The sequence below is a fragment of the Mytilus californianus genome, unplaced genomic scaffold (genome assembly GCF_021869535.1).
Source record: "Mytilus californianus isolate M0D057914Y unplaced genomic scaffold, xbMytCali1.0.p SCAF_14, whole genome shotgun sequence".
NCBI lineage: Eukaryota > Metazoa > Mollusca > Bivalvia > Mytilida > Mytilidae > Mytilus > Mytilus californianus.
The window spans coordinates 37,774,040-37,801,809 of NW_026262626.1; the positions used below are offsets into that span (position 1 = coordinate 37,774,040).

Below are 27,770 nucleotides of genomic sequence, written 5' to 3' on the forward strand. Positions count from 1 at the left end.
GGGGTACTTAAAGTAATGCTAGACACAAAATACAAGTCAACCACAACATATACAAATCATTCAATTTCTTGAGATTTTTACTGGCAAATTATTTCATATTAAGCCCTGAAAATAATTAGAAAAGTAGAACTATCTTGAACTTGACATCAAGAAGGGAGAAATTTAATTAGATAAATATTTTACAAAGTGAAATCTGGGTAATGAGTTCAAAGGACAAACATATATACTGCAGAAACATTAATTTTTGTGGGGCTATAACTTTAAGGTTTTGTCTGTGAATTTGATTTCATGGGAATAATTTTCTTATTTTCTAGTATTTGATAGTAAGTTTCTTTGAACGTTAAAATTAGGTTATAGTTTTTATTTCGTAGATAATATCCATCAACGATTTAAAAGAAATTTTAAAAAAAAGTTTTCTGCTTCTAGTTTATTCTTCATTGAAAAAAAAACAACTTTTGAATAACAATGTATTTTTTTGTCTTTTTTACTTTTCTTGCATTGGCGTCATTACTGTAAATTCAGAAATTATTGCGTGCATTTATTATTGCGATTTTGTCATTTTAGACTAAAATGCGATTTAAATTTTTGCGATATTGAGAAAAATCCTGTTTAATTCATATAAAAAATTTCAAAATGCGAGTTTAAATTATTGCAATTATAACCCTGTCGCATTTTTCGCAATAATAAAAACATCGCAATAATTTCAGAATTTACAGTATTTTGTCATTGGCTTATGAGTTTTGAATATCCCGTTGGTACCTTCTGCCTCTCTTCTATTATAAAAATAGAAAAAATTTTGATTGAAAAGAAGTTATATTTCCTTCCCGTGGAATAAAAGTCTACAATGTTCAATAACTCTCTCATGTATGCTAATGAAAATGTGTCACATTTAATATGAAAGGTACAAAAATTTTTTAAAATTTATGTAGGTTAACCACAAGTGTCACTTAAAAATATCAAAACACAAATTAATTCAAGTATTTCCACTGTATACACTATCAAAATATTTCAAAAGTCTGCACATAGAAAATATATGGGTATTAAAATCCTCAACATCACAGATAAATAAATATTAACTACTTTCCGGTATGCTTATTCATATTCACTAATTTCTATATTTTGTGGTTATTTTTATTTGATCGTATTTGGATAAGGCATTTAATATTTAATCAATGACCGATGTAAAATGCACTGACTGATTTTCATCAAAACCAAACTTTTCCCAACAAAAACATATGCTTACTTAATTCATGCAGAAAAATCTTATTACTCGAAATCTATTTGCCTTCAGGGAAGGACTATTGTGTTAAGAAAACAATTTATTTCTTTGGAAAGTCTGCATCAGTCACAACGCTTTTTCTTTTAAACCCTCTGGCTAACTTAATTCCTCCAACGACCACTTAAATCCAAATTCAATGACATTTTAAACCCCTCCGGAAGTCTGAATCATTTCAATAATGAACTTCAATTTTTTTTTCATTTAATTTAATTTGGATTTAAACCCCCTCTGTATTCACATTTTTTATCTGAAGAATTTTCAAAAATAATTACCAGGTGGCGATAAAAATAAAAAGTCCTAAAATCAGTTTAAATATAATTGGCTGGGTTTATATCAGAGCTGGCAGAAAATATGATGCTTTATCTTATGTATCTTAAAAAAAAATTGTTCATAAAAATTATCCCTAAATTAATCTATGAATCTTTGGTCAACCTGACATGTGGGTTTTACAACATTTGTTCTTTAGCTTTATCTTTATGAAAAGGTTACAGATTAATATCAATTCAGCTCAACTTTGAACTGTTTCATGCAAACAAACAAAAAATAACTGCATCTTCCAAAGTTACAAACTTCTAAAATATAAAGTAATATATATCTATAAGCACTCCCTCCCCCCTCCACCTCCCCCCCCCCCCCCCCCCCCAAAAAAAAAGAGTATGAAGAAAAACTCATGAAACTAATTAAAACTGAAAATATGAATATGATTTCTTGAATTATAAAATGTTCACAAGGTATACATATTTGTCACTTCCTCCGTCATTATTTGTTTGCTTATGTCTACATCAGACAGCTTTCAGATTATTTAAAACAATTTTGTGAATCACACAGAGACAAAACTACCCATCATAGATTTCTAGATTATTAGATCCTGGTGTCAATGGAAGACTCAGTATTATCAAAACAGCCAAAAATATTATATGATTAAATTTCAATCTCCATATACTAAAGGTCATAAAATTGAGGGAAAAAATATACCCTTTTTCTTTTCAGTAGGAAACCTAAAACACAAGCCCTTTTTCTTTTGGAAATATTGAAAATATTACCTCCTGAATTTTTTTTTGAGGCGGTAATTTACAGTATGTTGTTAGGCTTGTTGCTAAAGTTAACTTCCAAATCCACTTTTTTTTATACTCCCACAAAATTAATATTAAAAGTCTGACACAAACCTCATTGCAGTCTTCCCACTCAACCAGAGGCCCACCAGCCCAGGCTTGTAAAACTTGTCTGGCCTGTAAAAATCATCTCCACAGGCCAATAAAGTCTACTACTAATTTTCTTAAAATTCAGCCTTGGGCCTTTAGAATCAAGTCTATTGTGAAGACTGTCATAGTCAGAACATTTACTCACCTAGAGGTCTTTTTCTTTTAACCCTTCTTTTCCTATACTGTTTGGTTGGTGTGTCTTCCCGAGGTTTTGATGGTTTCTGGCTAGTGTGCTGTAATGCATTGAAATGGGTATTTACATGACGTTCCAGTGCTTTCTGAGATGTGAACCTTAAGTAACAGCCATCAAATATACATTTAAATGGTTTGTCACCACTGTGTGTCAGAATATGTCTATCTAACCAAGATTTTGAACTAGAAGATTGATTGTAAACTTTACATCCCTCCCACAGACAATGAAATTTTTCACCCGTTTGCTGTTCTACATGGCAATGTTTTAAGTGGTCCATAAGACGACAAGAATCTAAAGAAATATCACAGTTTTTCCATTTACATAGAGAAGGGGTCTCTTTGCAACTCTCTTGGACATCAGGGGTCCGAGAGTCCTTGCTGATTTGACTAGACACACAACTTCCTGCGACAGACAGCGGCGTGCACGAGCGAGAAGCATCTGGTGTAAGCAGATCCGAACAACTGTCGTTCCCCATATCATCTGTAAAGCTGTAAATATAGAAGGATGACAATGACTACAGATGTTATTCAAATTTAACTCAGGCATAAAATCAACACTTTAGTAACCAAACACGTAACAAAAAATACAAATTTTTAATTCAATCACAACAACTGTAAACATAGAAAACAGGTGAAGATTTTTCGGTAGAGTAACCACAAACACTACATGTGATAAAGTGTGCATGACACTCAAACATTAGGGTCAGACTAGATACATGTAGATCAAAACTTGAAAAAGGTATTATAAAAATTATAAAAAGTTTGTGTCTCTTTAAACTCAATAGTATATGTTAACGAGACAGCAACCCAACGACACAAATAACAAAAAGACCTCTAAAGGTTAACAAACAGTATTCAACAATACACAAGTGTATATACAAGCTCTAGTTTAAAAAGGTAGAAAATAAGATTTTTACTTTGAAGTAAAGTACAATTTTTATGCCCTAGATATCAATAGACTTACCATGAATCACCATTTCTTTTCACTGTAATGAGATCAAGGCATGATAGACCTAACTGTTTCTGGACTTTTTCTTCTGTGATTGTCCTAAAAAATAAAATCAAAATTAGTAAAGATGAAAGAGATAGACAATGTAGACAGGCAATAAGTTGCTGACATTTAAAGCAAATCAAACTTGTGACAACAATTACAACCCTGGATTAACCCTTGATGGTCAACTTATACAGAAGTAAACATGAACTGAACCTAAATTCCCCGCCAAAGCCAGCTCATTCTCGTTTTAAGAATCTGAAGGTTCAAAGATTTAATAATTCGATTATTTGTAAATCAAAATGAAAACTGCAATTGTTTGGGTAGCCATTATTTTATGGGATGTTATAACAACGTTATCATAACATCTTGGTGTACGCTTTTGAAAATATTACCCAGTACACTTTAAATGCTTTATTCTTAGTTCTGAAACCATAAATTCATATCTTGCAAATGAGTCGGAGATAGAATTACAAACCAGTTGAAACTCAACATCCTTTTTGAATATCAAATTGTAACTAAGTAGATAAGTTTATATTTATCAAAATAATATATATATATGATATCAGAGGTTGAAATTTTAAAACCTCAACAATCGATTAAACTGAAAACTACCCTATATGTACATATAAATGGTAGAAAACAACTCCTAAATAACTTCCTTATTTAATCTAAATCATTAAACAATGAACTATTTATCATTTTTACATCATATTTTATCAATATGATATCACGATACATCTGTCCTCCATATTACATAAACAACTGAATACATTCTATACTTCCTACTTGATAACAATAACCCTGCAACTAATTTTACAAAAAAATCTTAGGAGAAAAAGTCAGGAACATTCAGTATAACTTACAATCAATTTATACGAACATAAGATTTTTTGTGAAAAGAGCCGCTGGACACTAATAGATTATACGTCTTACTTTGTGTGGTGTCGGCTGAAAAATGTAATCAGTAATCTTCTGTTTAGCACTAAATAAATACATTTTTGCCATTTAATTTGAAGGATGAATATTTTCTTCACATTTTCATCATGTTCTCTTGTTTTACATGTACATGTTTTACAAAGTTTAGTCTATTGGATATAATGTCAACTCTGACTAATGTCATTGGTGATTTTTCAGACTCATCATAAGTTGTACTCAAACATTATTACTTCAAGAAAGAAATAAAGTTAGAGAACGGAAACGAAAAATTCAGCAATTTTTCCATTTGTAAAGGGGCATAACTCTAGAACAGATAAAGTGACGCCACCAAAATTCAAACTTGATCTGCGTTTTGTGGTAATAAGCATTGTGTATAAGTTTCATAACATTTGGTTGAGGCAAACTAAAGTTAGAGAACGGAAACCAACTTTGGGAAGTACAGACTGACGGACGTACAGACGGACAAGGGTAAAACTTAATGCCCCCTCCGCTACTGCGGGGGCATAAAAATCCAGAAATGATAAAATCAATTTTATGCTACTCTATTTACATTGTAAGGTGTCCCTTTCAGAAAAATGTGCTACGTATACTATACCAAATAAATATAGAATAAAAGGCACAATAATAACAAAATCCAAAATCCAACAATTTATATTTGTCTTTTGCTATAATTCCACTTTTCAACTTTAAAAGGCGTTAAAAAGTCAGCTGTTTCATAAAACAGTATTTTCATATTTTTTTCCTCTCCAGATTTTTTCCTTCATCAGTTTTCACAGGTTTACTGTCTCTTTCATTAGTTTGTCATTAAGTGAACTATTTTTTCATGTAACTCTCTCAATAAATTAACTGTTCTTTATTCATTTTTTCTAAGCAATACTTAAGAGGTTGCTTCACACCTCAAATACCTTATATATGACATGAATATTTCAGTTTAAAATTAATAACACGGTTAAATTATTACAAAATAAGTCCCTAACAATTAACTTGCATTGTTTTTAAGAGCTATAAACATTGTCTAAAGCCATAAGATGTAAACTAAAGTCTGGAAAATCTTCCCTTAAGATTACAATTTTTCGATAAAATACACAGCATCAACAACTTACAGCATTCTGCTATTATGGACTGTCTCAACTAAATCTAACATCCTACAAGCTGTGAGCATATTTATCATGAACGAATAGAAACCACAAGTGCTTTTGTCTTTTCATATAAAGAGGATTAAAACTCTTACCACATACAACAAATAACAAAGAAATGTAAAAATCATATTTAATATTTCCAGGATGAAGTAATTAGTAATGTTTGAAGTATGTTTCAGACCAGGAAGTGTCTCTTACATCTGTTTATCTTAAAAAAAAATGCACTGTCCTTCCGAAAGCAATGTGATTTCACAAAACTAATTGTTTAAAAAGAAAGTGTGTTCTTTGGACACCATGCCCCTTCTTGCTTTATTAAATTTCTATATTCAGTGAGTTGCCAAATCTAGGTCAAACCCCTACATGTAATATGGCATATATATATTCTGTGCTAAAAAAATTACAATTTTATGTGACCACAAAAATCTTAACCAATCATTCAACCACATACATATGACATATAGATAACGGAAGAATGCACAGACTGAAAACCCCTATACTATAATAGGATTGGCTTTAAATTGGATAAATTAAAATAATCCATAATTGTTTTACCCCAACTGACTATCAACTCAACTGATAAAAAAAAATTGGAAGTTTTGGATACCAGACCAGTTATTAATTCTTAAAAATCTCATTCAAAAAATTAATATCAAGCCACATATACATTAATTAGTAAAAAAATATGAACATGTCAAAATTAGAAATATAATGCAATATCTGTAAATTCAAACAGAAGTGCCTACATGTATTTGTTACATCAACAACTATGAAAGACAAACTTCAATCATAAATATGCTTATTGAAACTGATATTTAGGTCAAATTATTAGGAATATACAGGGACATTTCTTAAACCTTAATACATTTGTCTGCAGTAATTGCTTCTGGAAATATGCACAAAATGTAATTACGAACATTCAGACTCGATTATCCCTTATTATTTCCTATTGATTTAAGTATTGCTTACTGTTTGTTGAAATACAATTAAATATATTTGTGAAATTGTTAAAACTTTTATCGATCTAATACTAAATGACATCACGTAGCCTTCCAACAAAGGATATTCTGCAAACGTCATTACCACAAAAGGAAATGAAAATGTTTTAGTGACATTTCAGGGAAATAAATGCACCAGATAGTGTTTCCGAGACATGTGCTATAATAAGCGTTCTCTAAGTGTTTTGAAAATTCTGTACTGTACATGTATAAGTATTTGAAAATAGCAGTAATAGTGCAACTGCACTCGCCATTAAGTGCTTTCAACAAAGAATAAAATTATTGATCAGCAAATTTAAGTTTAATGTGTACTGTAGGATGCACAGATTAATATGTAATGAATAAAGAATCCAATTTATCTATCATATATATGTCTTTTTATGTTGAAAATATAAGTTGTCTTTATTAATATTTACCACACATCTCCTTTTATTCATAACATTTATATGCTGTACCGCTATAATCCATTATGTTTAATATTCAATCCTTTTCTTCTTTGCCACAAAGTTTAAGAATGTGCAAATGATACATCAATTTTTGTAAATCTCCTGGTATAGTCATCTTCTTAAATACAATTGTAACCTAGTTTCACAATTTTGAAACTTTAAAATATATGCCCAATAGTTACTGATTTTTGCTTTTAACTTTAACCTTTTTAAGGGCAAGTGTACAAGGTAAGGAAAATCATAAATTATTAACACATTTCAAATCTTACTGGAAAAAAATATTTGTCATATTTACTTACTTTGAGCACATGAGCATATACATGTAAGAAGTTTGTTTATCGGAGAATTTCTCTTTTTGGAAATTATGTCATTAAGTATTACATTTTTTTTAAACAAAATATGATGTTTCAAAGCGTGACATAAGTATAGACATTGGCCATTAATTTCATTTAGAATAAAACATTAAAATGCATGTATACCAGGGTAATAGTATTTGTACATTATCTTTACTTTTCATCCACATCTCATTTCAGATTGTACTCCCACAGGAGATCAAATAAAATCCAGGTAATCACCATGCTGACACAGTTAGCAGACAACATGTACAGGTGAAGGTCGTCTGTAATAAACATGTCAACTGTCTGCTGCTACTGGAGCAGAAACTGATTTCATTGATCCATCCACATCTGTAGATAATTGGGACCAGGTCAATAAAAATATCTTACCAAAAGTTTTAAAATCTATGCCAAAAAAATCTTTAAAAATTATAACAACAGTACACAGACAACAGATGCCATTTAGATAATAAAAAAAAAATTGAAAATTCCCTGTTTACGGGCACCTTTACTTTAGGTGTGATACTAGTCAATATTGTTATATATTAAGAGAGAGTAATAAAAATTTAACTGCTAAACTAGCAATTTCAAAACTTCAAAAATTCAAAAAAGTCAGACAACCACAAACCTTTACAAATTTTATATTATGAATCTAATACCATTGTCCCTTTCAAGGTATAAAATTAATTCGGCCATAGAATATTTCATAAGAATTCTTCTCAAACCATTTTTTTATGATATTACAGATCCATACATCAACACCAAGTTTACAGCAAAAAATCTTGATGCTACATAGGATGTATGGAGTGCAAAGATATCACAAATAATTATCAATAATTATCAATATTTACATAACAATGATTGAGAGAAGAAGCAGTGTTGTAATAGATTTCCCACAGGCCTTCAATTAACTTAATTAGGTCATGCTAATGAAAATTGTCAACATAATATGTTTGTCCTAAATTATTAATTAAGAACTTCTTGATCTACAATTAGTCCAGAAGAGCATAAAAAATCAATTTATAGGTACATTAAAAAGTCTGAAGTCTCAATCCTTAGTAACCTAAAATACCAGAAAATTAAAACTGCTTTATGGCAGATTCAGATATTTATCAAATATATTTATGTTGTTTTAGATTGTTTTTTTGTTATCAAGGATACCAGTTTGAGAGAGTCAAGTGTTTTCATGTACTGTTGTTTGTGTACTTTCTCTGTGTAAGACTTTTGCTATTCCATCGAGTAACATTCAAAATAGGGAAGGCTCATGAGATCCTCAAAACAATGGTTTAAGATAAACCCTGCAATGAGCCAGGAACCTTGTCACTGGTTGTCTAAGTATTAATGTAGAGAATTTGGTATGATAGTAGACTGTAAATTAATGGTTACAAGTGTGCAATTATTCGTAATGCATTTTCCATAGGGTTACCAGTGGTGTTCCATTTTTATTTTCTTGAAGACTACACAAACTAGATAAAAATGAGTAGCAATTCCTGTTACTAGTTATGTCAAAATTTCATAACAGCCAAAAATATATATGGTCATGCGACAAAAGTTGACATACAATGCAGCTGAAAAACATCCTTTTTTTTGTTTAATGAAGAAGGCAAATCTTTTATAGTTCCGATATGCAGAAATTGAATATATTTTCTTTACTTTGTAAAAAATGAATTTGATTTTCTGGATTTATTTAACCTAATAAGCTTTCAATTGAAAGTTATTCCAGTCCTGTATCATCCAATCAGAAGCCGTACAGATTCTATTCTGAGTACCATCTTGGGGTAAAAAAAACGGTAAAATATAAACAAATTATTGCGCACTTGTAACCTTGAATAACTTGTATAGAATGCTGCACTATATGAAGCAAATTCAGGGTGAATCAAATATTTCCTGCTCTTTTCAATTTAATTATGACGATTGAATAGAAAAATATCTGCATCATTTTGTGTCTAAAAGCCTATTCAATATATAGTTCAGTGTGACGTCCATTTTCATTGAACTAGTACACATTTTTGTTTAGGGGCCAGCTGAAACCCGCCTCCGGGTGCTGGATTTTCTTGCTGTGTTGAAGACCCATTGGTGGCCTTTGGCTGTTTTCTGCTCTTTGGTCGGGTTGTTGTCTCTTTGACACATTCCCCATTTCCATTCTCAATTTTATTCAATATATATATAGGACTAGATGAAAATTCCAAGGGATTGTTTGTGAGGTTTTTTTTTTATTACTGATTTCAAATATAGCAAAACTGCTGCCATGTGTTAAATTATAGAGAAATTCAATTTTTGTTTTCTCTCTCAAACAAATTTAAGGTATCATAAAAAAACAAAAAAATGCATATTCTAATTACAGGAATGTTCCAAGTTATAGATAGGTAGTGTTTATCAATCACACAAAAAAACATAGGCAATTATTTAACTGAATAATTAGAGGCATTTCATTTTATGTGTAACATGTTTGTAATATATATTTTTCAATAGAACTAAAAAATTATAAATAAAGTTAAGATTTTATTCTGTATTTTTATTATAAACATTAGATTGTCCTTTATTAAAGATAATTATTTAAAAACAATATAATTATAAAATATGAAAGTTGAAATGTAAGTTCAAATTACTAAACTTTGACTCTTTACATCAAATTTCAATATTTCCATTTTTCTTGAACATAATCAATGATTGTAAAAATAAGAAGATGTGGTATGATTGCCCTTCAGACTACTCTCTACCAGAAACCAAATGACAGATATGGTCACTGTACAGCCTTCAACAATGAGCAAAACAAATACTGCATAGTATATACTCAGAACAAAATAACTTTTTAAAATTCCATAAAATTAGATTAATATTTAACAAAATGTAGAAAATGTATTTATTCTACCAGTATTTACTAAGGAACCATTAAAAATTTGACTTTCCCATAAAGAGCAGACATTAGTAGCTTTTTTCAATTGCATTTTAGAACAACTTTTTGCTGCATTATAAACCATATCCTTTTTTGAACTATAATACAAAATGTGAATATGCTTACATTTCAAGCAACAGCAATTGCTACCCTTTTATGGTATGTTTATTTTTACAAGAGAATATTTTGAACACTCCTGATACCCTACAGAAAATGCTTTACAAATAATTGCACTCATGTAACCTACAGGAACTAACAATTCCATTCTAGAACAATTCTGTATAAATATTACAGAAATCAAAGTAATATTATTAAGACTTGAGATCTGAGAGTAAAGTAGTGTACTATAATAAATATGTCACTAAACTCTCAAAAAAAATTCTATTCCTGTAGTATATAGAGGTCAAAATTATACTATTAATATATTGTAAGGTCCTCTGCTTAAAACAGAAAATGAACGATAACATGATGTAATTGAATACATTACCTTTGATATATGAATCTCTTTCTACTATAAACTGGAAAAATGCTTTAATAATCTTGTAGATATATATAATTCTGTACATGTTTACAAGTTAATTGAATATGGTAGTATTTCGAGAATATAGGACAGGGATAACCACTCAAAATAGGCCCCTCGTCCTTTCTGTCCTATGATGAGGCTAAAAAATTTGACAGACTGGTACTGTGGACTACACGATTTAAACCTAAGCATCACAATATTCCTTTGCTTTTATTTTTGATATTTTAACCTTTTTTTCAATTTGAATTTGTTTTTATCAGGATTATTATTCATGCAGATAAAAATTTCTATTGTAAAACATCTTTGTGTTGTCAATTTGACAAAATATTGGCAAATTTCTTTGAAGAACTTTATAACATCAGGGTGCCCTGATATTATAATTAATAACCAGATATGATGATGAGAGTTTTTAACGACCTTGACTGCCTATACAGCCCTCGCACGGTCCTATAACCAGATACAAAGGCAGATTTGATTAGAAATAAAATAATCTCAGGATTTCTTATAAAATATTGTTGATAAATTTTAGCAACAAGACACTTTGATAATTTCATTTATGCCATATTGCTTTGTGAAAATTCTGGGGGAGACAGTGATTATGTCCCTACTTTCTTACCAAACTTTAAGGTTTTCAACAGTTTTTCGACTTACAGCTGGGTAACTTTGTTGTGCAGTATATACTGTATACTCACTGTACTTATAATTTTGTCATCTATTTTATTGCTCCTGTGACTTAGATATATAACTTAACTACTTAATGCTGTGAAGTACATCTTTATTACTGTCTGGTGGTTTGAAGAAGCAAGACAATATAAGTCCTTCATGCAGGACATCATAATACATCGTACATTCAACAACTGTCAAAAAACTACGTCGAACAACACTAAAAATCAGTCTGCCCTGACTAAATGTGTTACATGTCTAAATCTATGTAAGTCCGACAAAAATTAGTGGTGTCGAAAACATCAATTTTATTTAACTACTCTATTAGGTTATGATAACAATCACTCTTATTGATTTGTAATAATAACTTTAGATCTGTGAGTAGATTTCCATTATATAATATGACATACGTTGTGTAAAATATCAGTCAGCAAATCTCAATGCAGTTATAAAGAAAGCACTTTTTACTGCATGTGTATACAAACTAAAATCTGTAAGTTTTGAATTGAGATAACTTATGTTTGCCTTCTTGTCTTAAATGTTTAAGAACAATATACAGTAAGGACCAAGCGATGAAATAAGCTCAGGTTAAGAAGACGAAACCTTCTAAAATCTTTTCTATTCACTAAGCCCAGCTGACTAGTGGCATTTGTATATTGTAGTTCCACATATATATATACAAATACTAAATAATGAACAACCAAATTTACCAATTGAAGGAACACAAGAAAACCATTAAGTTTTATCCTTGCAGCTGCCTATTTGAACTAAATCAATAATTTTAAATTCTGGTGTAGAAATTAACATTCAAAAAGATAATACAAGTTATCATTTCAAGTACATATCAAATCAAGTGAGTGATCTATCTAGAAGTTGAAAGAGAAAACACAGAAACAGAAGAACGCTAATGGCCAAAACATCTGATTCCCATAAATTCAATCCTTTTACTTGAATAATGAAAACTTTTCATAAGTAAAGGTGTTGTTTCAACTAAATCTCAGTTTGGCTTCTATGTTAACTTTTCCATTGTGTATTTTGTATAATATAATTTTTCTCTGTAAAAAAGCCCCAAAAAATCTTCCTTATATATAATTATTGGTCTTTAAAATCGTGAATCTCTATTGTAACCAATTATTCCATGTTTCACATGATCTGTGCACAACCACTTAAACGAAGTCCCTTTTGCTTTGTACCATTCCCCTATGGACTTGGGATAGAAATACAATAACATATTTAACTGGACAGGTGGGGAACTTTTGTCGAAAATTCAACAGGCCTTAAAAATCATTTATTTTGTGTTTAATATAACAATGTTGTTGTGGTCAAGTTACTATTGATATCATATAAGGGATTTAGAATAAATTTGCCTGGTTCATGCCAGCGGGAGAGACAGATTATTTCAAACTCTATAGTTTAGTAATAAATTAAAACGAATAACCTTGACATTTTTTGCTTTCAATAAATAAAAATATATTGTTACTCCAACACACCTGCATGTAAATTTCACTTTGATGCCATTATTTACAAATCCATCAAAATGATTTGTAAAATTTATATTAGCAGCTTTCATACATGTATAGCATACAAGTATTTATCCTGCAATAGACCTTTCTATTAAAGTACATTTAAGTATACAAATACAGGTGTACAGATAAGATGAAGCAATAAAGACAATAATTTTACAGTCTCCTGGTATCCTGCTTCTGTTGTAGGCAACAGTTATATTCAAATTACTGTTTACATCACATTTCAATTTCGATTTGGGGTCCTCATAGCGGTCCAGGTTTAAGTGATGAATGTAGATGTCATTCAAGCATAAATGTAAATTGCAAGATAAAAAAAAATTGATATATGTAAATTGTAGGAAATTAAAAATCTTATTTGCTAAAAAACAGTAGAAAAGCTCAAAAAGTCTTGCTTTTCTTTCTGTTTCTATTAAGCTTGTACAAATAAATCTAATTTCTTCAAATATATACAATTCCTCTTTGTTTTTTAAGTATTATTCCTACATTATTACTGGCTGAAAAGAATTGCTTTTATGATACTGGGTTCATCTGTATTTCCAATACAATTCACCAGCTTAAATATGCATAAAATAACTGGAACCAGACATTTATTGAAGCTTAACAACAATCAACTATACAATTCAGCCTGCTGTTACAAAAGCTGTGAAAAACAGGATCAAAAAGATATTAATAAATTTATTCCTGCTCATTCAGTAAATAATGATTTAAAAATATACACATGTACCTGCACTACTAATAGCAGATGTTGCAATAGACAACTTACAGACAAATGTACATTTCATGACACAACGTTTACATATACGTATAAGTTTCAGTCTGATAACTACCTAGTCAAATCAACCTTGGTATTCATTCACACAGAAATATACAAATCTATTTATTGATTGGGGTAATATTACAAAGCATTTCCTTTTCAATAGCCTCAGTTATTATACTTATATATAGCTTTCTATTTAACACATTTTTTGATAATTCCATTTTTATAGCACTACAACCTCTTTAAATGACTGGTCGATTTGATAAACATTTTACCTACTAACCCACTCTACATAGAAACTCTTTGTAGTCTATATAAATAGGTACACTAGCCAAGATGTGCAGCCAGTACAGGTAATCTTGTTAATACTGACGGACTAAGTACAGTTTTCGATAAATGGAAAACCAAAACAAGTACAAACATGCCGCATCAAGTAAGGTAGAGATATGCAGTTAGAGCCCATCAGCAACTAGAAATCTGTAGAATCTAATCAATAGGAGATATAATGCAATCAATATCAGGAAGTAACAGTGAACCTCTGACATCAAAGAAGTTATATTCTGCATGCTCAGCAATTTCCGTTTGTATTTTATAAAATATTTACACAAGCCTAAAAGTAACCTTTCTTAGCATTGAATAAGGACTACATGTAGATTTATTTTTTTGATCTTCTTGTGCAATTATGAAAATCTGGATAAAAAACAGACTTATACAAAACCACTGTCGGCATTACTAGAAGTAATAATTCTGCATGCTCAGCAGTTTCCTTTTGTATTTTATAGAATATATCTACACCAGCAGCCTAAAAACAACCTTTCATAGCATAACATAATTCAGTATTAATATGGACTAGATGAGTAGATCTATTTTTGATCTTCTTTTGAAATGTTGAGATTATGAAAATCTGGATAAAACTGACTTATACAAAACCTGTAAATGTCTGGCAATATAACAGAAATCCACTCTTAATTTATACCCTAATCTATAAATTATATAATGATATTTTAATTAAATGATTTATTGCATCATTGGAGAGTTACTTCCCCCTTAATGAGTAAGTTACATAACAAAGTATTGTGTAATCTAGAGAAAAGTAAGATATGCATGTCACACTTTCCTCCCACAATATAATTTGATTCCATTTAATTTATAAACATACATGTATCATTCCTATGTATCATGACTGAAAAATGGAGAAAATATGGGATGGAATTTGATATTGTCTTAGACTACATGAATTGTTAACACCTACAACTTGATCTGGAAATTATGATTATTCTGATTTCCACAACAAGATGAGTTTTCAACAATTAAAGAAATTACATGTATGAAAATTCACATCTTCCACAAATTTATAAAAGGAACTTTGGGAATTATTTATTATATGGAACATTTTGATGTCTATTGTCATGTCTTTAAATTATTTTGTGATTCTCTTGGGGTAAGGCTAGGGCTATGGAATGTTATTTTGAAATTCATCAACTATGAAAGTCTAGAATATCGTCCATCAATTCTGGAAATACCATTGAAATAAATAGATTAAAAAAAAAACATTTGTTTCATTGCAAATCTGTTATTTTTCTACTCCAGTAATAAATTACCGTAGCTTCACCTTCGTACTTTATTTGGCCTTTTAAGTCTTTGATTCGAGCGTCACTGATAAGTCTTATGTAGATGTTTTTAAAAGTGTGTCTGACGTACTAAATTATAAGCCAGCTATCTTTGACAAGTTTTTATTTTAGATGTTTGAAGGTGTTACACAAGTGGAATAAAACTGTTGCTCCTGAAAAGATGCGTCACAGTTTCAGCTGCTGCTTTGGCAATTGCCCTATTACAGTTGACATTCTGGTCTTAGCGGTTTGCTGATCATTATTTTATTCCTTTTAGTGATAGTACATATATGTACGTACATAGTACTTGCTTTATAAAACAGACAAATTCCTTTTAGCGATAATACATATGTACGTACATTGTACTTGCTTTATAAAACAGACAACTTAAAGCAACTGTCTTTTAATACGATTGGACGAATCCTCATGTATTATTTTTTATTTATGGTTCTTTTCTCTCTTGCTTTTATTATCTTTATAATTTTCTGGTTAGCTCGCAATAGGAGGCAACTTCCTACATGCCGCCACATAATTTACGGCCCTGATAATTTTTGTTGGATTGCTGTTTCATTTAAGTCTACCTTAAAGATCTCTATTTATTCACATACAATAATTATACATTGTAATATGTATCATTTGATGAAATCTTACTAATATCCATCTGCTGTTTTTATACATCAATTTTATAATAAGACTTCTGACAGTCTGACAGAATTCAGTTAAACATCAGTAAATATTGAACTGTAATGTTATCTTGTCAAGATACCTTTTCAATGCATTTTTAAAGTATCTTGATAAAAAGCCTTTTGATTGACATCCATATTAATTACGTCAATAAACAGTGACACTGAATATTTTACCTTCAAAAACAAGTATGCATATATATATCTATTACTTTTTCAGCATATAAAAGGCAAGATTTTTGGACAATTCAACTGTTCCATCTAACATTAAATTAAACCTCTTTTTTAAAAAGTGGCTAGGGCTTCTGTCCATATTCTGTATCAATAATAAACCCAGCATTAGCTAATGTGTTTATTAGGTCAGAAGTTCATACAGTACATAAATTAACAGTTCGGGGTTTCCTGTCAGATATTTCTGCCTGATTTAACTGATAATGTTATTGGATGTGACTTGTGCACTATTACATAAATGTCCTATTAAGTTGGAACATCTAAAAATAGCTGAAACAGACATAAATGCCAGAAGACTTATAATTTTTTTTTTTTTAGGTTTAAAAATTTATTGTATATATATATGATCCTTGTACATCTATGTTACATCTTTATGAAACTTAACACTCTATGGTCAGATGGTCTTATTTCAAAATTGAAAATTTAGTGGTATTTATGACTTAACGCTCTCTGTTTTTATTTCAAAACTGACAGTTTTTTAACATGTGTCATTTAAAGAGACATGATTATGATATGTAACTATATGTATGTAAATTGTAATCTAACTTAAATTACCAAAATAGCAAGAACATGACTTGGGAACCTCGACAGCTTGTGGTCATTCTTGACTAAGGGGGAGCCATGCAGACTTAACATTGGAATTGTTACAAATGACAATTACAGGTAATGAAAATATTGGTTATTCTATAATGAAATAAATATAATAAGCAATATATCAGTCTGTTCACCATTCCTTCCACATGTCATATAGAAATGGAGGAATGAAATACTTTCGATCACGCCACACAGTAGACGCGGGTTTTCGTCATGGTGAAAGTTCCGCCATAGTTAAATTTTCATCCCCTGTCTAAGAGTACAACAATCTACTGGTAATAATGCCTTTAGACAATAGTCTTTAACATATATGTACATGTATATGTGTATAAAGTACAATTTTGAACAAACCAAATGCATACTGTGAGGAATTTTTTTTCCGAATTGATCATTTAATTTTATCTGTTGCTACACATTTGTTTCCTGCATTAAGTGTTACAGATTATTTAATTTCATTTGATCTATCTTGCACAAAGTTACTTATTATCAGTTCTTTCCAGGTCAAAAAAGAAAGATATGTCAGGTCTATGTTTTACATTTCATTAATCCAAAAAGGGGCTCATTTCCCCCCATTTCCACATTAATAAAAATCTTCTCACTAAGAAAAGAGAAATTGTAAAATTGTAAAGGAGAAGAGTTCCACATTTACAGCTGATACATGTCCATAATGATAATTATAATTGAAATATTTAAGACCATATTTAGCAATTTAAGATAAGGAGAAGCAGTTTTAATATTTCAACTGTGATCAGTTTCACAATGAACATTTTTATACCTATATATAGCTCCCAATTCCTCTCTCTCTATACATATAGATTCTACCACTGCATCTAGTGTGATACGATATTTATCCACTGGAGACAGTTAAATTTTCAAATTTAAAACGCGAGGCTTGCCGAGCGTTTAAAATATTTAAAATTTAACTGTCGAGAGTGGATAAATATCGTATTGACGAGATTTGGTGGTGGAATCAGTTTCTCTAATGAATTTTAGACGATATGGAGACAATCTTAATCCTTCTTTTCGAACGACCTGCAAAAAGATGTTTTCTTTCTACGTGATGTCATCAGGCATTTCTCATGACGTCACAATAGGAATTTCAGAGGAAAGTAATGAGATCAAATGTCAACCACACGTTGATTAAAAAAAAATAATCAACAGGTCAGGAAAGGGATAAATTAATAGAATAAGAATTAGAGAAATATATATATATTATATATACATGTACATATGACAATTTTTTACTTGTAAAACGGGAAAAAAATTACACCAACTTCTTCTTAAATTATTGATAATGAGGTCATTTTGTTTTGCTTTGTGTTCAGATTTATAGATACGACATTTTAAAATTACTATAATTACACAGAAGTATGAGATATCATTAGACGTACCATGAATAAAAAATACAGAAGAACATGACGTCTGCAATATAAAGCTTGCAGCAATGCTTAAATATGTCAACATGCGATTTAATAATGTTGAATTTCTGTTAAATCATAAATGCTATCCACAATTTTCAGGTTAATGACAGTATTACACCCAGAGCTAAATATGTAGGGCAATGTGATCTGAGATTACGGGTTCAATGTATCATTTCAAACATTTTTCTCTCAAATTAAGTCAAATCATATTCTCATATATACTGTAACAAAATAACTAGTTTTTTTTAAAAAGCATGACATAAAGAACAAAGCATTTTAATGGTGTAATCCTTGAGCAATTTCCATGAAAATACATATTAAACATATGGTATAGAAAGTTGTCTATCAGCTTAGATCTTATGCGGTGATCTCTACATGTCTTGATTTGTTTGTGTTGCTAGGTTGCTGACAAAATCTGTACTTACATAATACGAATTCTCAAATTTAAAAAAGAGCGTTTCAAGTCAATAATTCTTTTTTTCAAGACTCATTGAGATTTAAATTAAGAGCATGGCATATTGCATAGAATTTTGTCAGTTGTTGAAATCTTGAAGACCCCATGTTGACCTCTACATTTTTGTACATGCATGTGTCTTTTTTTTTCTTGTTTGGTAGCTGTTCAACTGACTGTCTCATGAAGGTTAACCCACATGTTGTATTTTTCAGATGTCAGTTATTTAGAGATAAATTGCAAGTTTTTATCATTTGAACTCTGTTGTTCCTGACAATCAATTCAGACATGTTAATGGAAATTCTGTAAAACTGAGCAAAATTTAACTGGTTAAGGATGTGTATGAACTATATAGCTGATGTCTTAGTAAAAAAAAAGTTTGAATACATGTACCAAATACATGGGTATATTTTATGCTATTTTTAGCAGGCAGTTAAACAGGAAGTAAATACTCAATAAAGTTAATGTAAAATACTTAAAAGAAAAAATATTAGCAGATGCAATAAGTATATAGCAGTGCTGTTTCTTATCAATTTTCAGAGATTTCAAAGAGAAACTAACATTTTTTTCAAGTCTGTTCATGAATACCATTATCCAGATATAATTGACTTAATAACACTTCTCTTATCAGTATGATCATGATCTACAAATTTTGTAAAAGTCTTTTACTGTGTCTGTGTATTGATTATATTGGGTCATTAGACTTTTGATGAAGATTCATAGTGAACTCATTATTGATCGGAAGGTCATTGGACAGGAGACAGACAGGGTATTGCCCTTTAATAAACTTTTACCTTCACCTTCAAGTTTTGTGTTTTAATTTACTTACGCAAAAAGAAATATTATTTTTTAATTTTCATTTTCATGTACAAACATGTACAAAGACACTTTGATATTTTTACATGTAGGAATTGATCCCTTTAGACATGGGGGCACCGTTTTTAAAGATAAATAATACAAATGTATTTCATAAAATACATGTATGGGGTTTATGTAAATAAGACAGCAACCTATCAACGCCAACAAAATCTGGCACTAGCAGTTCCAGGCCTACTTTAAGCTCCTTTAAAGTTTCAAAAATGGAAATATAATACTTCAATATTGAAAAATTATTGCAAATACAGTACAAAGTCTGTATAAAATTATTTATATGGGCACATTGTTTTATTGGCTGTACAATATTATACAGTACATGTTGAACTCGTGTACATTTTTAATTATCATAAAACATGTACATGAATATGACAATACTTTACATACAATATGGGCAAGATATGATTTTTTATTCAAATAGGCCTGAACTGAAAGTAGACAAATATAATTTAATAAACTTGAAAAGTCGCTGAAAGTCTGAAACTACAACTGAACTCAATAAAATTTAAACATGTTTGGCATATCCTACTACATGTACACATATGTAGAGTAAATGATTTTAATAATTTGTGCAATACATTACACATTGAAACCATAAATAATACATGTACAAAACCTGTACATGTAGATGATTTATGTGTGTGTTTTTTTTAATTTATTCATTGTAGTATGGACAGGATATGGTTACAAAAAAAGGATCGTTTTATTTAAATCAGCCTGAACTGAAAGTAGTCAATTTTAAAACTTTTAATTTCATTTAAAAGGTGACTGCTAGTCTGTCAGCACAAAAACTACATTATAATGAAAAATTTATTGGACGTCGGGAGTATAATATGACACTTCAAGTATGAAGCCTGGTGTCTTCTTCTGACCTTGTGTGGGTGAAGTTACCAAAAGTCATATAGCCGTAATCATCTACATGATTGAGAATATTATGTCAACAATGGATTGCTGTGGTTTACCATGAAATAAAATCATAGCATAACATAACTCTAACCAAACCAACTGGAGAATGATTTATATATATATATATATATATACATACATATAATTTGTCTAAATAACAGCCCAACAATGTTAGATTTGTACATTTGCGGAAGCAAATTTTTGTTCTTCCCTGGTTGGGATTCGAACTCATGCTACTGAGAAATTGTGGCACCAAATCGCCTTGCACTATGCCCGACGCGCTAGAGCACTCGACCACCTAGGCTCGACAAAAATCAAGCTTTCGGTGGCCGGTGTTATCTTTCCTCGTCAATTTTTATCTAGGGTCGTGACACAGTACATGATATATAAGGGATGAAGATGGAATATCACAGATCAGCTGAATTATTTATATACATACAAGTACATCTATAAATATACTTGTAGATTTGAAAAATTAATAAATAAATACATGTAAAAATGTATATACAATGTAGCAATAGGCTCCTCGAGGATTTGTACCCGATTTCAAAAGATCTGCACATTATACAAAAAAAAAATTAACGATCCTGTCACGTTTTAAAAAATCCAATAAATTTATTGTTACAATTCTTCATTTTAAAAGTCAACATTTTATATCAAAGTGTGAAATGTGAAAATATCATTAAAATCTCATAGCAACAAACTTTTGTAACCATATAAAGCTTCCTTGTTAAGTGCACAAATAATAATAGTTTTGTCAAATAAAATATCTATTTTTCATACATGTACAATGTATTGATGAAAATATGATAAGCCATACTGATTATGTAACAAAGAGTATTTTTTACATGTAAGCAGATGGCATGTATATTCACATGTTAATATGCGTTTTATTAAGCCCTAGACAGAGATTTATTGAAGCAATTTCCAATATAATTTTATGCAATTTCATGCATAATTTGTAAAAACTTTTCTTTAATAGTTGTATAAGAGTACACAATGTAAAATTCAATTCAACATCGTTGCACATACATGTACATTATTGTACATGTATAATTTACAAAATGTACACATGTAAATATATACATGTATGTACCTGCTGAGTGTTTATCAACAGCTGTCAACACTATCTACATGTACATTGTACATGTATCATGACTTTTGGGCTTTTTACAAACCATAAACAATTTACTCCGTTTTGTTAAATATATTCTTAAAAAACACAGCAAATTGAATTATCATACATTCTCAATTAGTGAAAAGATATGAGAATTTTTCTCAAAAGGGAAATAACTTTTACTGAACTTGAGTAGAATCATAAAAAAAAAAGCCCAGGTCTAAACTTTCAATATCACAGCATGGTAATATGCAATCATCCACCCAGCTGACTTATCAGAAAGACATTGGAGACTTACAAATGCCATTTTGCCAAACTGAAAACAGAGTCTGAAATTGAAATGCCTTCACATCTGGTCATATGGATAAAAAATGTGGCAAAAAATGCTGAACCAAAGTCATTTTTACAGTTGTCCTATAGTCCAATGGATTTCTTGATAAACATGAACATGTGTATCTTAATCTTTTTATTCATATTGTTATCGTTAACAAAGACTATCACATACAGTCTTGTACATGTGTCTTATGACATATATGCATGCATTTCTTCGGTCATTATTATCAGCTAAACTAAGAAGAATGGTTGATCTCTTCGAGAAGAACTAAAATTTCAAAACATTGGCAAAATTGTGCAAGGTCTAGATCTACACAGAATCTTATCGTAATTGATACAAATAGGGGGCCATAGTTATCAAATCACACAATAAAAAAAAACACTAGTAGAAGATAACCAGATAAAACAAGCCCACAAAAACTACCTACACCATCAAAGAGCAAAATGAATTTCACCCAAAACCTGGGTACTCAGGAAGGGTCAACAAATTTCAGAAACTAGATTTTTGTACATTATCGTGTGACCCAATATGTATACATGTATATTAATTTGTTGCACATGTTCATTTACTTATTTAAATGTATCTGTATGTAACTTTGAAACTTTTCAAGAAACAGTGATCATGAAGGGCAATACAGAGTTTGCATACTTTTTCAATTAGAACAGAGGATCAGTGGAATACAAAATGTAACTTCACTCACTTGAAGTTACCTGTCAGATTTAACAGTGATTTCAAGGTCTTTGAATGCTTTTAAGTCAGCTTTAAGCCTTTAAATAATGAAAACTGGAAACCATATGAGTTTATGAGTTCATTTAAATTGCACACATCTAAACAATTAAGTTACTTATGAGTCTTCTTTTTAAGAATTTACCTTCTGTGTGGAGATATTTTCTCCAGGACATTCCCAAGACAGGGGTATAATATAGAAGCCTATGGCTTACTTTGATCTGAAGACAACAGTATTAAGATGTCAATTTAACCACCAGCATTGACTAGTCAAGTAAAAATGACAATCTGATAAACAGATTTACATGTAAAGTCAAAAGTGTTAGTAATGTAACTGTTTAATATGTTATGATGAAAAAACATATGCAGAGTTTGAGCACAATGGAATTATGGTACTGATCAACTCTCAAAATTATTTATGATGTGACTATACTAGTCTCCTCAAAATATTAATTACAAAAGGGGACTGGTCCCTGGGTTTGAGATGTGACTTCCCTGCCAAAAACACAATAATAACAGAGTGGAACTGGTCCCTATGGGGTTTGTGATGTGGCTATCCTCCTCAAAACAATAATAACCAAGGGGGACTGGGTCCTAGGTTTGACATTTTCTTCATGTGTTACAGGATAAATAATCTCATATAAAAAATCATTATAAAGCCTATGGGCAATTCATTTATTATAATTTTATTTTCAAAGGAAAATAAACGCTATTTTAATTTATTTGTAACTTTACATTTATCACACACCCTTTAGGTACCCCATCACAGATGTCTTTGTCCATAAAGTGTAAAACTGCAATGCGAAATTTGAGAAAATTTAGAATAAAACTCTACTTACGCATTGTTCACATCGATTTTATCATGTCTTGACGATCTTCTCCTTCTTTTTGGTGGTTCACATCCCACAGAATTCCGCTCACTACGAGATCGAAGGGCCGGGGTAGACGGTTTTGTGAATGAATTTTGTTTCAATAAGCCATTTAGTTTATGATTTTTTTCGTGAAAAACACTTTTATTTTTATTGCATTCTACAGAACTTTGGGTACATAAACAGCGATGATTTAATCCATTTTTTCTGCTATATCGTTCCAGTTTGGAGACGCTATCTTCTTGGCTTTCTTCACTATCTTGTCCACAACTTTCCATGCACCCGACCGCCGCCATCTTTGAACTCTCGCCGTGACGTCATTCATTTTCGTAAGGAATCCCCTTTTCAAAAGGGGTTTTCCCAATATGGCAGGTGCTAGATTGAATTCAAGTTGCCAAATTTAGAAAGCTCGATATCTCTGAATGGTAATGTAATGAAAATATATCATATGGTTGATGAAGTTCAAATTTTTCGAGGCATCTAAAATGTTTAAGGTTCATGTGGACCCTTCGTCTAAAATGGCTGCATTTTCACCTCAAAATTTACTCTGAGTACAGACAAACCTGTGCATCTGGAAAAGTTTTAAGGCATAGCATGCCCTAGATAAATAAAATTCAAATATATTTTATGTTTATGAAAATTAAAAACTTAACCGGATTTTGCAGTGCACTTTTTTTCATTCCACCAGAAGGTGCCAAAATAAACAAAGTTGGGAAAGAGGTTTGAGAACTTCCCCACAGGTAATAATTGAAGTGAACTGTTTTGATTGACATGGACAATAGATGGACAATAGATACCTGACAATAATTGGTGATTTAAACTGTGTACCTGAGTGGACCATATCAAGTGAAACTCAACTGTTTGTTAATTTTATCATCTTCTGCAGGGACGAAAAAAAGTGCACTGTTAAATCCAGTTAAGTTTTGAATTTTCTAAAATATACAATGCATTAGATGTTTATTTATCTAGGGCATGCTATGCCTTAAAACTTTTCCAGATGCGCAGGTTTGTCTGTCCTCAGAGTAAATTTTGAGGTGAAAATGCAGCCATTTCAGCCAAAGGGTCCACATGAACCTTAACATTTTATCAAACTGAATTGACAAATATTTGAACATGTGGAAATATTTCACAAAAACCAGTGTAAATAAAATCACACAATATATTACAAAATGCAGATTAATGAGACCTTCAACTAGCAAACATGGAACATTTATCCTGAAAAGTTATAGATTCTAAAATCAAATCAATTCACACTCAAGCAGTATGTAAAGTTCAACTAGTCGAAGAGTAGTCCAGTCCATTTGTGTCCACCAATACCATGAATACACCAATCATGCCAATCTCCAGTTATTTTTTATGAATGAGTTACAATTGGCGTAAATTATGTCATTTAACTACCGGTTCTTACTGTGACGTATTAACGTATGCATTGTGACATAGGAAATTTACGGGAAAGTGCACAGATTCGAAAGTTGTCTATTGTGACTGGGGAATAGAAATATTATCACTTTGGTCTCCGATTGGCAGTCAAACCCTTGCCAAAGTGGGGAGTCATTTTGGCTGTGCAAGATGTACAAGTACGAAGCCACGTCTGCTAGAATGGGAACGTTAATTTTGTTGTCTTGTGTAAAGAGAGTGCCACGCTCACTGCAGGTTTAGAACCCTTGCAAGAACTCTTTGAAGGGTCCGTAGGTGGCCTGTTGAAAGGCAAAATTTCTGTCCCTATCTAATATACTCTTATTTTCAAGACCTCCACCCCAGACAGCCTCTATTACAGGTACTACCTATTGTATTTATTGTTATTTTGTTCTCGTCCTGAACATCATGAACATGCATGCAATATTTGTCACTGAATATTTAGTTACCAACAATCAATCAATTAATAGTTGAGTAGTCCAAATAGTTATATGATATCTTGGTATGTTATTTTAACTTTTGCTTTGATGTCATCTTGTGTTAATAACTGATCTATAAAAATTGAAATAAAAATACACCCTCAGGAGAGGTCACTTGATATCTTGAATAGTCTGAGAGTAGTTCTTGCAGATATGAAGCATTCTTGGCATCCTATTTTGTTACCAACAATCAATCAATTAATAGACGAGTAGTCCAAATAGTTATATGATATCTTGGTATGTTATTTTAACTTTTGCTTTGATGTCATCTTGTGTTAATAACTGATCTATAAAAATTGAAATAAAAAAACACCCTCAGGAGAGGTCATGATATCTGGAATAGTCTGAGAGTAGTTCTTGCAGATATGAAGCATTCTTGGCATCCTATTTTGTAATCAAGTAACAATTCCATTATGGGAATAACACAGGAATCACTCTACTAAATTAAAGACATGCGTTAAAAACATGGGACTCACTCTAGTAAATTAAAAACATGGGAATCATTCCAGTATATTAAAAACATGGGAATCACTCCAGTAAATAAAAAAAACATTGAAATCATTTCAGTATATTAAAAACATGGTAATCATTCCAGTATATTAAAAACCATCTTCACTAGCCAAGGGTTACGATCCAGTCCCCTCCTCTCCACCCTTGGCAGATTTAGCTAACGTTTGTGATTACAATGCTGCGCCATCTAATGGCATATGAAAGTCAGGCCCATTCCGACTACATAATTCTTGACCAATGGCAGCACTTGAACAGTCTGTACCAAAAAATTTTTCAACTACTAGTCCGAAGACCAATATTAAGACATTTTTCTTATTTGTCCAAACAATGTTTTGCAAAAACTCACTAGTCCGAAGGAAATTTTACTAGTCTGGGGTATCGGACTAGTGGCTAACCGTGCAGACTGCTTGAACTGTCTTCAGTGTCGAGGTGTAAAAATGGTTATGTCTATCTAGTGTTTACAAATTTCGAGAAGCAGGAACCAAAAATATACGTTGACATTCCAACATTTCCACTAGAAACATACCCAGGAACTTCAAGTAGTTGATTAAGAACTTTAAAATTGTCATTAACTATCTTCCCATGTGTTAGGTGTAAAGACTTGTTGCACAATCAGCACTTGGCAATTGTTTATTTTTACTTTTTTTACATTTTCACGTGATCATCTTAAATAAAATTGAGAATGGAAATGGGGAATGTGTCAAAGAGACAACAACCCGACCATAATGCAGACAACAGCCGAAGGCCACCAATGGGTCTTCAATGCAGCGAGAAACTCCCGCACCCGGAGGCATCCTTCAGCTGGCCCCTAAACAAATATGTATACTAGTTCAGTGATAATGGACGTCATACTAAACTCCAAATTATTAAAGTCCAAATTTGATTGGATGCAGCCCATTATAACTGCGACCATAGGAAATCATTACCTCATGTATCCAAAATTCTATCTTAATCAGCCTAGGGTTGAGAGGAGTGGACTGGATCAAAACCCTTTGCTAGAGAAGATGATTAAAAACATGGGAATCATTTCTGTATATTAAAAACATGGGAATTATTCCAGTATATTAAAACATGGGAATACTAGATAGTAAATTAAAAACATGGGAATCATTTCAGTATATTAAAAACAAAGGAATCATACCAGTATATTAAAAACATGGGAATCACTAGTAAACTACACATAGGAACCACTTTCAGAATAATAAAGATAAGAATTGCTCTATTATTTTAAACATGGGAATCACTCCAGTATATTGAATATGAGAAATGCTCCAGTAATCAGTATACACAACAGCTACACATGGGAATTACTCCAGTATATAAAAATCATGGGAATCAATCCAGTATATTACAAACACTTTGGAGAAACATTGGATTCGAGGAACATGAGAATCGCTCCAGTATATTTAAAACATGGGAATCACTCCAGTACATTTAAAACATTGTAGGAACATGGGAATGGCTTCTGTATATTGAAAATATAGGAGGAATATTGGAATTGCTCCTTTTTATATTAAAAACCTGAGAATTGCTCCATTTATACACAAAAGCACCAATATGATTTACACAACAATAAAAAAGAACAAATAATTACTATGTGTTGTACATGAAAAAATGATAATGATAATGATAAGATAATGATAATGATAATGAAAAGATAATGATAA

At 30.9% G+C, this 27,770-nt stretch overlaps 2 protein-coding genes across 2 annotated transcripts in view; one reads left to right on the top strand and one right to left on the bottom strand.

The window, feature by feature from the left end:
- The window catches only part of LOC127724486 (zinc finger protein aebp2-like), a 46,558-nt gene extending 22,538 nt beyond the window's left edge, over positions 1-24,020 (bottom strand). Inside the window, exons 1-3 of the mRNA XM_052231468.1 lie at positions 23,669-24,020; positions 3,638-3,721; positions 2,627-3,162 (exon numbers count right to left, since the gene is read on the bottom strand). Coding sequence (XP_052087428.1) covers positions 2,627-3,162; positions 3,638-3,721; positions 23,669-23,994 — 946 coding nt within the window. The 5' untranslated portion in view covers positions 23,995-24,020. The remainder of the gene's footprint in view (positions 1-2,626; positions 3,163-3,637; positions 3,722-23,668) is intronic.
- Positions 24,014-27,770, top strand: part of LOC127724478 (uncharacterized) — a 39,214-nt gene continuing 35,457 nt past the window's right edge. The window contains exon 1 of the mRNA XM_052231457.1: positions 24,014-24,123. The gene's annotated coding sequence lies outside the window, so the exon portion shown is untranslated. The remainder of the gene's footprint in view (positions 24,124-27,770) is intronic.